The 14,920-nt window shown below is 40.6% G+C and overlaps 1 protein-coding gene across 1 annotated transcript in view; it reads right to left on the bottom strand.

Moving 5' to 3' along the window:
- PTCH1 (patched 1) overlaps positions 1 to 14,920 on the bottom strand; it is a 116,292-nt gene that overhangs the window by 98,655 nt on the left and 2,717 nt on the right. Inside the window, exon 2 of the mRNA XM_089490909.1 lies at positions 14,884 to 14,920. This exon is cut by the window's right edge and continues 156 nt beyond it. Within this exon, the coding sequence (XP_089347035.1) occupies positions 14,884 to 14,920 (37 nt within the window). The remainder of the gene's footprint in view (positions 1 to 14,883) is intronic.

Consider the following 14,920-nt stretch of genomic DNA (forward strand, 5'->3'; position numbering starts at 1 on the left):
AAGGATCAGTCAGTTCAAACATCTGGAAGTTGTCATATTTTGGAGTCTCCTAACGGTTGAGCACATACCCAAAGGATCCAGTTGCACTTTCAAACCTGCTGGTCAAAGACCATACCAGAAATAAACAGAGAAGAACCATAATCCCCAATATTATTGAAAACAATGTTTAGAAACAGAAGGTGTCAAAGAAAGAAATGCACGAGGATGAGATTGGATAAGTATCTGACAAGGTGTTTTTCACACAGCCCACACATGAGAATCAATGGCAGAGGAATCTGCTGCATGGAAAAAAAAAAGGGGGGGGGGCAACTAAACTGGAATTGTACAGCTATTAAACATCAGAATGAGAAAATAACCAGCTGCTGTATATTCTAAAAAGTCAGATACCACAATGGCTTAATCGTGACCTTCATCTTCAAATAAGGCTTGAAGACTTGGGAACATACTGCAAGGATGTGTGGTCCTTTCTCCTTCACACATGAATTTTCACCTCCACTTTCCTGGCTTTCTCTAACCATTCAGTAACAAAAATATGGAAAATGCTTTGAAACCAAGTTTGTAAACTACATTTTGGAATCAAGGAACTAATGTGGAGTGGAAACCTATAATGTCTACTCAGAAGTACTTCCCATGAGTGTGATGGTACTTATTCCTAGATAAATGACCACAAGATTCCAATCTTAGCCTCCTAGTTCCAGTATTGCAGAAAACTTTATTTAGAGAAAATAAGAAGGTGGAGCAGGAATTACACAGTTTCACAACATAGATAAGGTAGGAGGCAGCAGGAAAAGAGGAACCCTGCATTACAGGTGGATAGACTCAATCCAGGAAGCCATGGCCCTGCTGTTGATAAGAGAGAGACCTGGAGGTCTTTCATTCATAGGGTCACCATAAGTTGAGATCACCTTGAAGGCTGTTAACACACACACACACACACACACACACACACACACACACACACACACTTACTTTTTGGACAATTGGGTTCATAACATTTTAACTGAGCCAATGACTGCTTTGTAGCCACCACACAGACTCCAATATCAGAAATTATATCTTGCAGTCCTTATTAAGTTGTGTGAAACTACTCTGTAGCAAATACTGCAATGAAAAAAAACCCTCTCAATCATCTTTTATTAACACCCTGTGAAACTCAAGAATCAAAATCAGGAGCACATAAAGCAAAGGAGAAGGAATGCATTGGAGGCTATGGTACTGTCCACTTTTTCATAAACAACTATGAATATTGTCCTGATAGCAGAAAGAAAAATCAATGTATGGATCTGTTACCAAATCTTTTTCAGCTATTAAACAAAGAGCAGTAGACAGAGAAAAATCAAATTAAGTCAGAGCTTGGAAATAATAATTGAGATCCTACATCAGGCAGGTAAACAGTAATGCTCTGCCTGAACAGTTCTGTGTCCACCCACTGTACTTGGATGAGTGCAAATATTCCTTTGTGCCCCATCCAAAATCTCCCTCCCCATAGTTGTGAAGCTCTGGAAGGTGCTGGTGCTGCTTACCTATTGGGATGGGGGACAGAGTGCAGGGACAATGCAGACACTGATGAACTGATTTGGCTTAGCTTAGGATAAGGAGATCAGAGTGCCCTCTCAGATAGAATTCACCCTCCTATCCCTTTCCCTCAGGGTTGAACTGTCTCCTCATTCTCTCTTCTCCAGTAACCCCTCCTGGGAATTGACAGCTGAGAGAAGGTGTTTTTTTGGGGGGGGAAACTGCCAAAAGGGCAGCAGCACACTGTGCCCCATCCATAAAGGGACTGTTGTTGTTAGCTGCTCTTGACTCTATCCAGACTCTTGGCAACACTGTGGATGAGATATCCTCAAGCTCCCCTATCCTTCAACAGCATTCAGGGCATTCTCTGAAGATGCCAGCTACAGATTCTGGTGAAACATCAGGAATAAACTCTTCTAGAACATGGCCACATAGCCCGAAAGACCTACAGAAAACTATGGATGCTGACCATGAAAGCCTTCGACTTCAGCATTCAGAATATTCACTTCTCTACATAGTGAATCAGACCCTTGACACATTTAATCTTGTCCTGTCTACTCTGACTGGAATATATCCAAGATCTTTCCTAGCCCTGCTAACCAAGATCCTGATGCTATGGACTGAATTTGGCATTGCATACAAAGTACATTCTCACATCTGTAGGAAGTCTTAGTGCATAAACGTAAGGGTTTCCCCTTTGACAAGATTGACTAGTCATGTCCGACTGTAGGGGTGCTCATCTCTGTTATTAAGCTGAGGGAGTCAGCATTGTCCAAGACGACTCCATGGTCATGTGGCTAACATGACTGAATGCTGAGGCACATAGAATGCTGTTCCCTTCCCACAAAAGTGGTACCTATTTATCTACTTGTATTTTACATACTTTTGAACTGCTAGGTTGGCAGAAGCTAGGACTGGTGATGGGAGCTCACTCCATCATGAGGTGCTTGGGTCACAAACTGCCGATCTGCCAACCTTGTGATCACTAGAGTCAGTGTCTTAACTCCCTAGCTTACTGCGTAGAACTTCATACTATCAAATATTCACAAAACAATGCAAGTAATGAAAAATTATTTACAAGAGTCCATCAATTCTAGACCTGCATAATTGCCAGAGGTACATATAAAAGGTGATGATTTTTCCATTTCTCCAAGAGACAAGTTTCATTTGACCTCAAGTTGTATATCCAAAACACACTGGGAAGATCAGGGATGATAACCAAGCTCTCATTCTGCTTTGATTCTACACTTGTTTGGTGCTCTTAACACTTGAGAAAAAAATCAAACTGACCAGGCATGGATGAATCTACCTGATTTGCTTTCTAGAATGTTTGTGTTTTTTCAAACACAAGTTAATTTCATCCTGTTTGTCATCAACCTGCAACTATTCTTATTATGTTCATATTAAAATTGTATGCATTTATGGATATGTGATCTGTTCATTTGTATATTATTTCCCCAATGAACACTTTCTTTGCAAGCACCTTCTTTGCTAAAATATTCTTTTTAAATGCAGTTTTTCAATTTTTTAAACAGCGAAGTGCAGTTCGAGATTTGGAGAAGTATGAAAAAAACAACAGATAATTCTGCTCCAGTTGAAAAAGTGCAAATTAAATAGCCTCATATTAACAGAAACCAAATGAATTTTACTCCCATCTCTAAAGCTGATCCAGTTTTCACTTTCTAGATCAAAGCTGGAAATGCAAGCCAAATGTTCAGACAGAAGCTATCAAACACAGGCCCAAAAAAAGCCCAGTTATCCTCCAAACCTTAGTGGTCATTCCTGTTCCCCAAACTTCTGTGGCTAGGGAGCTGCCTCCAGTCCATTGTGCTTGCCAGAGTGTGAAAACTCAGTGTGGCAACTGAATCTGTAGAGACTTGGTCCTTAGAGAACCACGGCCTAGAGGCCCTGATGAAATTGTGTTTCAGATATAGAGCAGGCATAAACCTAAGCTTTACTGGAGGAGAAGTCACTAAAGAAACCCCAAGCATAATGAGCATAATGTCTGAGAGAGAAAAAAACCACTGTATATTTATTTGATATATTTCTGTCCCAATGTACCAATTATACAGGAAGCATCTACTTGTTTGGCATAGTTGGTGTTAGCAATTCTGAAGCATAACAGAGGAAATATGCAGTGGCTTAGTGGTTAAGACGCCAGTTCTGATGATCGTAAGATCAGAAGGTTGAACAGTTTGAGGCCTGAGTGCTGCATGATGGGGTGAGCTTCTGTCACTAGTCCCAGCTTCTACCATCCTAGCAGTTCGAAAGCATGCAAATGCAACAAGATAGATAGGTACCACTTCTCAGAGGGAAAGTAACAGTGTTTGGTGCAGTCATGCTGGCCACATGACCACCAGAGCAGTCCTCGGACAACGCTGGCTCTTTGGCTTAGAAACAAAGATGAGCACTGCTCCCTACAGTTGGTTACAACTAGACATTCACGTCAAGGGACTACCTTTACCCTTTATCTACAGTAAACCTTGGTTAATAGTACAATGCTGTTTGCTATAGAGCAGTCATACTATACAGTTATGATTTTTGTTACACAGTTACAAGGGTCACAGTTATGATTTTTGATGGCAGGAGCAGTTGAAGGGTTGGTGGTCAATTTCTAAAGACCATCCATACCATCTGATCTCACCTGCTATCTTTTCTCATCTTGCCCTAAATTCTCCCAGTAGAACCAGCTCTTCCTCTCCCTTCTACACCAAAGACAATCAAAGTGATTTTGCTATCACTGTTCAGTCTTCCAAAATCCTCTAGCAGGCCAAAGCATCGCTCCTAACTCAAGGTCTGGAAAGTGTAAACTTTTCTGTATTTCATTCTTCTGCCCTGGCTACAGACTACTGTTATCTGTTTTACAGTATACTGATTATGCCAGCAGATGACGAGTTCTCCCAGATCCCTTTCACATGTATTGTTGTCAAGCCAGGTGTCCCTCATCTTATACCTATGCATTTTATTTTTTCTGCCTAAGTGTATTTTCTGCCTAAGAAATACCTTATATTTCTCCCTGTTGAAATCCATTTTGTAACTTTTGACCCAGCTTTCTTATCTATTAAAGTTATTTTGAATGATGATCTTGTCTTTTGGGATATTAGCTATCCTAATTTGGTGTCAGCTGCAGATTTGATAAGCATGCTTTCTATTCTTTCATCCAAGTCATTGATAAAGATGTTGAACAGCTCTGGGCCCAAGACTAGCGGCACTCGCTAGCCACTTCCCTCCAGAATGAGGAGAAGTGGTTGGTGCACCCTTTGGGTGCAACCAGCAATTGTTCTTTAAAATACTTTTCAGTGTTGTATCCTCCTGTAAACCTGATACTAATTTCTGTCCATAGTCACTTCACACTGCTTTACCATTCCTGACACTGGTAGTGTATGCTACTTGTTGTGTAATTCTGTAGCCACTATTTATTTATTTGCACATTATAAATTACTTTGTGTCTCCTCCTGCAGCCAACCATGCCCACCATGAACACACTAGGATGATAACTCTAATGAATTAACAACAAACTGAATTTTCAAAGTTGAATTATTAGAAATCTTTCTATCATTGGATGATAAGAGATGCTTTCTGGCAGCTCCTATAATATATTGCATGTTTTTTTCTTCCTGCAGTTTATGGCATTCTGTCAAATCTGATACTGTACCTTAGTGTGCAATCAAACCCACAAAATTAGTTGAAATATTTCTTTTAAAATTCCTGTTACAACTAGATATTGGCAACTCCTTGGGGGAAAAATACCAAACTCTTCTCCACTCTCTTACAGCCAACTCCTACATCATTCATGTATTGCGTAAAAATTTGAAGAAAAATGAACAGGTAAACCACAAAACGCTATGCTTATTTAAAATAAATAAAGAGGAAGGAGCCATCAATGGTTCCTAGTGAAAATAGCTATATATTGCCAGAAGCATAGGATGGAGGGAGTTGTTGCAATCATGTCCAACTAGATAGAGCCTTGGTATGCTCCAATATGGCTCTTCTTATGTTTCAATATTATTAAAATATAAGATGTTGCCACAAATGCACAAAAAGAAGTCAGCCCCTGGGAGATTCGTATCACTTGTTTTATCTTGAAGCCTTTAGTCCAAAAAGCTAAATTGATGGTACTTGGTTTGACTTCATTTGAGTGGCCAACGTGGCACAGTGGTTTGATCGCTGGACTATGACTCTGAAGATCAGGGTTAGAATCCCTGCTTAGCCATGAAAACCCAGAGTGATCCTGGGCAAGTCATACACTCTCAGAGGAAGGCAAAAGCAACTCCACTCTGAACAAATCTTGCTAAGCAAGCCTTGTAATAGGGTTGCCTTAAGTTGGAAATAACTCGAAGGCATGCAAAATCAAATGTCCCTGGATCTTTTACTATTTGGATATGGATCCCATAAATTCATGTGGATTAATGATATAGGATTATCATTAATAATATAGGAGATAATGATTGGGATGTGGTGGCTCAGTGGTTAAGACACTGACGATGGCAAGGTCTATAGGTCAGCAGTTCAAGACCCAAGCACCGCATGACAGAGTAAGCTCCCGTCACTAGTCCCAGCTTCTGCCAACCTAGCAGCTCGAAAGCATATAAAAGTGCAAGTGGATAAACAGATACCACCGGTGGGAAGATAACAGCATTCTGTACAGTCATGCTGGCCACATGACTATGGAGTCATCTTTGACAATGCTGGCTCCCTCAGCTTATTAACAGAGATGAGTATTGTCCCCTACAGTCAGACACAAGCTGAGAATCATATCAAAGGGGAAACCGTTACCTTTTTAATGATATAGGAGTCTAAAAGAACCATTGTGGTCATTTCAGAGGCAGCTCATGAATCAAGTGGAGGGTACTTCCCCCATTATTTTGGAGACAGATACCACCTCTGCTCAGTCCACTGGCTCTCATGGGGTCTGTGAGTTGGTTTGTTTCCTATCAGCTTCCTTCACTGTTCAGCTTTCACAACCATACATAAAATGGGAAATACAATGGCATGGATTATCCTAACTTTGATATTATGTATCTTTACACTTCACAATCTTCTGTAGTTCCTTCATAGCTGCCCTTTCAAGTCCTAGTCTTCTTCTGATTTCTTGACTGAAGTCTCTGCTCTGATTGATAATTGAGCCCAAGAATGGAAAATTTTGAACTATTTTGCTTTAAAATTATGTAGATCATCTGGGATCATAATTTCTGCCTTGACCTTCTTTAATAATCTTTCCATATTTCTGAAACTTTCTGTTAATATTATGGTGTCATCTGCATTTCTTAGATTGTTCATGTTCCTTCCTCCAATTTCCATGCCTCCCTCTTCTGAGTCCAATCCTGCTTTTCGTATGATGTTGACATGCAAGTTAAATAGATACGGTAATAGACTGCAGCCTTGCCTGACTCCCTTTCCAGCTGGAAACCATTTCATTTCTACATATTCTGTCCTGATAGTAGACAGGTTACGCATCAGGACTATCAAATATTTTGGCACACCTATTTCTTTAAGATTGATCCTCAGTTTCTCATAATCTATACAACCAAATGCTTTGCTGTAGTCAATAGAGCAAGGCTGGACTTCTTTTGAAACTCATTAGTACTTTTCATTATCCAGTATATGTTGGCTATATGATCCCTACTGCCTCTTCCTTTCCTGAACACTGTTTGGACATTTAGCAATTCTCGTTCCATATATGGTAAGAGTCTTTGGGGTGCATCTACACACCACTTTAACTGCCGTGGCTCCATTGTACAGAATCCTGGGATTTGTAGGTTTGTGAGGCACCAGCACACTTTGGCAGAGAAGGATAAAGATCTTGTAAAACTACAAATCCCAGGATTCCACAGGATGGTGCTATGGCACTTAAAGTGGTATCAAACTGCATTATCCATGCAGTGTAGATGCACCGCTTGAGACAAACTTTATAACTGTATAGAACTTGAGAACAGGGAAAATATCCTGGAACCTTCAAACAGGTTCAGAAGTGCAGCTGTTCCAGTGCTGAAATGAAGTTTTCCCTGAAACCCATGCCAATCAGCAGCATATGTACTACATTCTGAACTAAGCCAATATTTCTAAAGGAAATTCAGTTTTGTGTTCTTACATGTTTTGAGTTGTCTTGGAAGAATTAACCCTGAAAGGTGGTCTATGAATAATATACAGTAATAAATCAATAATATAGCTCCAGATACAACACACTGCAGTAATTAAGTTTGGGCTATCTACACAAGGAGAACATGAATTTGGAAGCACTGTAAATCAATACAGTGACATTCAAGGTTTAGTTTTTTTGTTAAAAACAAAACAAAAACAAAACAACCAAATGCATAAATATGTATAAATCTTTCCAAGATTAACTTTCTGAAACACTTTTGCATTTAATAATGGTTTCAGTGGAGATGGCAGGTAAAATGATCCTTTAATGTGGGGATCTGGAAAATGTTAGTATATGAAGTACCAGGTTTGACAACACAACTGACAAAGCAATTCCATGCATATTTTATTCAAAACCAGGCTGCATTATATTTGACAGGACTTACTTCTTAGTTGCTGTTGTGTTTAGTGTCAGTGACTAAGTTAAATACAATCTTAGGGCATGGAGGGAAAACAAAATAAAATATTCTGAGATAAAGAAATAGTTCCTTAGAATATTACACAAAGAAACTTAATATGTATTCCAGGACAATGCCATGAAGTGATTCAGGGAAAAGCCACTCAGTACCAGTAGGTTTACAGAAGTCCAAGAGTGCCGGCATAAGGAGGAAACTGTGGAAGAAAATGTTACAAGAATGATTTTGAGTACTGTTTCTTTTTGGTCACTGACTTTTTCTCCCTTGTTCTGAGAACTTGCCCACCAGGTGGGTTTTTGCAGTCCTTGTATAAATATTTCAACTCTAATAGCTTTAAACATACACTGCTAATCACTCATGTTGGAGTCTGGATCATCTTAAAACTCATTCAAACTGTATTCTCACAATGAAGTTGGAGCTGGGATTTTGGAAGTTTATAGTTCACTTGCAACAGATTTTAAAGGTATATCTTCTAACACTGAGTCTCTAGTATTCCAACAGACGTTACATGAAACAGACTGGTCTCTAACATAAATAATGACAATTTCTTGAGAGGCAATAATTTTTAAACAGCTTTAACAACAAAAATAAAGTGACTTTATTGCAACGACGATGGACATCTATTTTAAGTAATTTGAAGTATTCACCTTATTTGGCCAATATTGTTCACCATGTATTTAAACTACAATCAGGAAAGGAGAGAGTTGGCTATGCTCAATATCATCTCCCAAATTAAATGGAAAGGTTAGCAAGTGTTGACACCAGGCCCTAAACCATGAGTCCTGTGATTCAAAATTGCTAATTGTGAGATAAAAGAAGGCTGGAAGCAGGAAACATATATAGTAATCAGATTTGCTGTGCAACTCTGAGAGAACAGTGGTTGGAACTTTTCCCCAATGCACTGTATAGCCTTCCCATGCAAAGGGCATGTTCACACAACATGAGGATCCAAAGATACACAGGCTTAGCTCACTACTGTATATACTAAGTGAGCTAGTGCATGGTGTCTATTGCATAGGGGGAAGCTTTGTTCTGTGGTTTATCACAGGGGTGGCTAATGGTGTTTTAGGCCTACAATTCCCTTCAACACTGGTCAGTAAAACCATTCCACTAACATCCAGCAGGTGAAAAGTTTTACCTCATCTGATTTTAGTCTGCCATGTGAATCTGGGCACAGCTGACAGTCCGGTTTCTCTCCCAACAAACCAGAGATAGAATCCAGTTTGTTCTATGTTTGTTTGTAGATTCAATCTCTGGTTTGTTGAGAGAGAAACAAATCCAGAGTGGCAGATGCACCCTGGTTTGCATGACATGATAAACAAACCATGGCGCAAAGCCCTAAGGTTTGTGTAGCCGCTCCCACTGCAATCAGGAGTGATTGAGTAACATTCATTAGCATGCTATGAATTTATGGTAAAGCAAAGTTCCCATGGACCCCATAGCTTGCGGTGTTATACACCTGTGTCCAATATGAACAGTTGCTACAGAATGGAGTTTCTATAATGATTGTTACAAGCAAGAATTTCAGTAGCGCAAGAAGCAACATTTGCTGAAATTCCTTCTTCAGTGCTATTAAAGATACATGAGTCCAGTCCTATATTTAATCTGATAACCCTTATGTTGTCTCATTCTGGGTGAAAATAATTGCTGCTTATCCTGTTAAAATAGGGATAAGACAACTTCTGGTCCTTTAGTTGTTCTGAGAGCTGAAGTCCAAAAGTCTCACCCGCTGTGGCCAATACCAAGGTATTATGGGAACTGTAGACAGCCAGTATGATATAATGTTTTGAGCACTGGACTATGATTCTAGACGCCAAGGTTCGAATCTCTGCTCAACCATGGAAACCAACTAGGTGACCATGGGTAAGCCACAATATCTCAGCCTCAGAAGGAAGCAAAGACAATCCCTCTCTGAACAAATCTTGCCAAGAAAATCCTGTAGTTGGTTTGCCTTATGGTCGCTGTAAGTCAGAAACAATTTGAAGGAACACAGCATGAAAGTTCAAAACTTTGGGAGGACCTACAGTTTCCCTAACAATTTATGAATGACAGTTTGAAAGTGACCCAGAACAGCAATCTATATTAGATACATCCCACTGCAGCCACACTAGCAGGATTATTAAACAACACCCAGTGAAATTTTATGCACATTCTCCTATAAGTAAACCCCACTGAAATGAATGGAAGTTCTTCAGAGTTAAGGTTAATACAACTGAATCCACAAGTCTATGTACCTGTAATGAAGGCACATTCCCCCTCCTCCTATTCAAAAATGACCAGATTAGTTAAGGTAAGCAATTCCCATACTACCCCCCCCCCAAGTCTATATTTATACAATCATCAGGATTAGACTCTCTTGTACATCTAATAGCAAGAATAAAAAAGAGATGGATTTCCCCCTCTTTTAACTACTTTAGGAATTCAACATAGATGCTAAGGTGTACTAAGCCTGCCAAAATCCTGCTTTGCACATCATGCAGAAGCCACAAATAATTATGCCTTCTCTTTCTAGACATCTGGCTCAATGTCTGTTTCTCCTTGGTGAAATGATTAGCTGTTTCCGTATCTGGAGTCATACATCTTATCAGAGGGGAAAGGGGAACCCCTTCACTACATCTTCACATGGTGAACCAAATCTCTCTTGCTCAAATAATGTGTGAAACTACCCTGCAATCTTCAGTGTGCAGCCTTAATGCTATGCCAATTCAGACTAGAAGAACAGCTCAATTAGGCCTCTGAATCACGAAAAAACCTTCCCTTATTACAGGTATCTCTTTTCGTATTGCACAGTATTTTATCAAAATATGGGCACAAGTCCTGTTTAAAGAAATGAGTGTTGCAAAAGATTCTATTCATCTGAGCTGATTCATGCCCAAGCAAAGAAGTAACACCAACAAAGATGGACTTTCTAGTGTTCAGCCTCTGCACAAAGTAAGAACCACATTTTCCAGATTAGTGTTACCCACTTAGTCCTTGGCTTTGTACTTTCTCCTGTTTACACTTTTGTCCATGGAAATATTAAACTGCTCTCACATATTATCCCAGTTTATGAGCCGAATATTTATATAGTACTCTCTACTGAAGACAAACACATGGGATCACCAGACATTTTGCTTTTGCTGAGTGATGCAAAGTAGGCCAAAGAGAAAAATAACACATTTAAACAGTGTGTCCTTTCCTTTTAATCAACCCTCCTGAGAAACACATGAATTACTAAATACAGATTTACAACTTTATGTTGGGTGTCATATTAAGTTATACTATGCCATCTTAAACATTTAAAACCAGTACGTAAGTCCAAATTCTCAATTACCAGGGAGCAAGAGTGGCTCCTAGGAAAGTGAGTTTAGGGTTTAGGACTGCAGTCAGAGATTCTTAGAAAACAAACACTGAGGTCAACTGTATCTATTTCGATCACAGAAAGAACTGAAAAAGTGACATGAAAGTGTTGGCAAGCCAAGCATTTATTTTGTCATATCTGCCTCTCCCAAGAGTAATGTTCATATTATTCATTCAATCACAGTGGAATTTTCACTCTGGTAATCAGGACACTGCAGGCGTTAAGCTGTCAGGAAAAGTAGCTGATAAGAGATGGGCCCATCAATCTTGGACGATGGACTATCCAAGTCAGCCAAGACAAGACAACTAAATCCGCTTGCCTTCTTGTAAGCCAAGTTTCAGTTAACTAGATTTATGAACATGTAGGTGTTCTGGGTTATAGCTAAAATAGCTAGAAACCAAAATGTCGCATTTGCTCAGCCATGCAGATATCAACTTTCATAAAATAAAAAGAAATGAATGAATTGTCTGTCCAGACTCTACTGGAGAAGTCTAAATAAAAAGTAGAGAATGTGAAAACAGATAACAGCAGCAGCATGTTGATCAGTGTCTAAGCTCCCATGGCTTCCACATTCCTAAGGCGAGGAGTACACTCATCATAACAATATGAGGAGTCCTGCCAGCTCTAAGCAATGGTCCCTCTTATCCTCGTCCGGTTTTCCATACAGTCAACTTGCTGCTTCTGGGATAGCCCATGAAAAACATAAACACAACAACCCTTTCTTGTCACTGCGCCCAAGTTGCCAGTTATGAACCTGGACACTGGCTATCACCATCATGACTAGTATACCAACTTTCACAAATTAGTATAATTCATTTTAATAGCCATCTAAGTATTGTTGGCGCAAAGTAATGAAGGCCACCTGGGCAAGACATCCTCCCGAAGTGCCTCTACCATCTCACTGCCCTTGCCACCAGCTGTTGCCATTGCTCCTCCTCCTCACTGCTTTTCCTTCCATGCTTGGCAACAATACTGCTCCTCCTTCTCATCACCAACTCTGTCTATAACAGGGGAAGAAACAGGCAAACAAGCCAGTTGCAATGATGATAAGGAGGAGCAAATTGTGGAGGCTCATCCATTGGCCCTACTGGAGTAAAGGCCCTCAACAGGTATCTGACATGCCTACTCCTGATGCCAACCTTACATCTAAAATAGCAGCCCTCACTACATCTTCTGGCAACACAAACTCCATATTAATTATGCACTTTACGAAGAAGCACGTCCTTTCGGCTGTCCTGGATCTCCTACCAAACAGTTAAATTAACCTGAGTTCTGTGGTCATGAGGGTAAGTGAAAATATCTCTCTATCCATGCTCTCTATGCCAGGTTTACCTTTGCGGCATTCCACTAAACCCTTCTTATACATCTCTTCCCCCCTACACTAAAAAGCCACAACTACTGTATCTTAAAATGACAATTTAGTAACCCTCCTGTGCTATGTTTCCCCAGCCCTCCAGTATCTTTTCTGAATCACAGCAACCAGAAACATACACAATACTACAAAAAGTTAATCCATCATAGATTGCTATGAGAGCATTAAAACGCTGCTAGTTTTGTTCCTGGTGCCTTTCCTAAATGAACCCTATATGAACTCTGCCTTTTTCCACAATCACCATGTAGACATTTTTAGTGAGTTATCCCTTTTTTTCTCCTGTCATAGGTTTCTGAACATACATTTAGCCATTTTGCTATATGCAAGAATACTCCCCAAACCACCATGTTAGTATCACTTGGAAGTCAAATTCCTTGATCTGCCATTTCAATAAATCCAGACTCGCTGTATGATGATCAATCATGTTAGCATAAATAGCAGCATGCCATAACATATCTAGTTGCTAACTATTTCAGCCAGCCAAGAGAAAGCAAGACTGAGTATGTACATTGACACAAGTCCCATTAAATAAATATACTCAAGATAGCACTGGAAAAGAATCCCCCCCCCCAAAAAAAAACACAATTTGTGCCAAATATTGGTGCAAAACTCTGTTACCTAACACTGGGGGGGGGGGGGGGCTAACAAACTAAATACTGCCAGGAAGGCTTCAGTGTATAAATCTCCCTTGCTTATCCTCAGTCTGGTTAAGGAAATGCCACCCATGAAAATGAGAAAACTTAAAATAGCCGGATTAGTTGGTCTTCAACTTGCCCAGCCAATGTTTCTTCCCCATAACATTTAATTATTATTATTACTATTATTTATGTTATTTTATTTTCTCACGTATCCCACCTTTCTCCCAAAATGCATGGACTCAAGGCAGTTGTACAGCCAGTGTGACTCTGAAAGCTTGCAAAGTGTCATTGTGCATTTGGGTGGGCCCCACAAAGGTATCAATGGGTCCCGAACAGACAGGCCAAAATAAAGCTGCTTTGGGTCACTTTGGAGGTATGCTGTTTAAATGATGCATGTGTCCTAAGAGGATGGAAGCTGTGCCAAAGCTAAGGAGTGGAGTGCAGCTTTGACACAGTTTCTGTCCTCTTAAGATCTGTGTGTCATTTAAACAGCATACCTCCAAAGTGACGCGAAGCAGCTTTATTTTGGCCTATCTGTTTGGGTCCATTGTTTGGATGTGATGGAGTTTGCTCTATGGCCAGCACAACTACCCTTAGATTTTATTTATTATTATTATTATTATTTTGCATTTAAAAACTGAAATTAATCAATGAACTCTTTTTTTTAAAAAGAAATGCAGTCCTTTGTCTCACTTTTGGGAAAAAGAAAGAAAGAAATATAGTTTGGCTTTAAAAACCGACCCCCCCCCCCCTCAATTTGCTGCATCTGCCCCCATCTCTCTCCACCAAAGGAGCTCTGTAAGGCTGCTTTGCAAACATTCCAACATGTGTTCCAGGCTGGGCTTCACATTTTCCCCCCTTCTAATTCTTCTTTCTTTCTTTCTTTCTTTCTTTCTTTTTTTACCTTGAGACAAGTGTGTGTGTGTGTGTGTGTGTGTGTTTCCTCCCTCAAAGCTGAAAGCTGTCCAAAAAAACAGGACCACACACAAGCAGAGCCTGTTGCTGCTGCTGCTGCTGCTAATGCTAAGGGGACACACACACAGAGCGCACACACAAAATGGCGGCTGGGTGGGCTCCTTTCCAGACAGGCTTCCCTTTCATGCACTTTGTGTGAGAGAGAGAGAGAGAGAGAGTGGGGGGAAAAGGAGCCAGTCCCCCCAAACAGCCCCGCCGCCCTCCCTGGCCCCACCAGCCTCTTCTCAAAGGGAACCTGGGCTGCCCCCAGCCAGGGTCCCCCCCTTTTTTTATTTTGCTCAAAGGCTTCCCTTTTTCTTTCAAGCCTCCTCCAAAGATCCCCCCCCCAGCATGGCTTGCAGAGTGTTGTGCCCCAATGCCTTCTCTCTCTTCTTCCCCAGCCCCCCCCCCGCCCTTCCTGAGGGTGAAAGACATGGGACCCAAATCCAAGTGTCCAAGGCAAGGAGCGCCTTGGGCAGCGATGGGGAGCCCCGAAGCCAGGCTTACCTTCCACCCAGAGCTCCTCCACATTGGTTTCCAGGTT

The sequence above is a fragment of the Sceloporus occidentalis genome, unplaced genomic scaffold (genome assembly GCF_023333645.1).
Source record: "Sceloporus occidentalis isolate IW3139 unplaced genomic scaffold, rSceOcc1.0.p SCAF_1, whole genome shotgun sequence".
NCBI classification, from domain to species: Eukaryota; Metazoa; Chordata; class Lepidosauria; order Squamata; family Phrynosomatidae; genus Sceloporus; species Sceloporus occidentalis.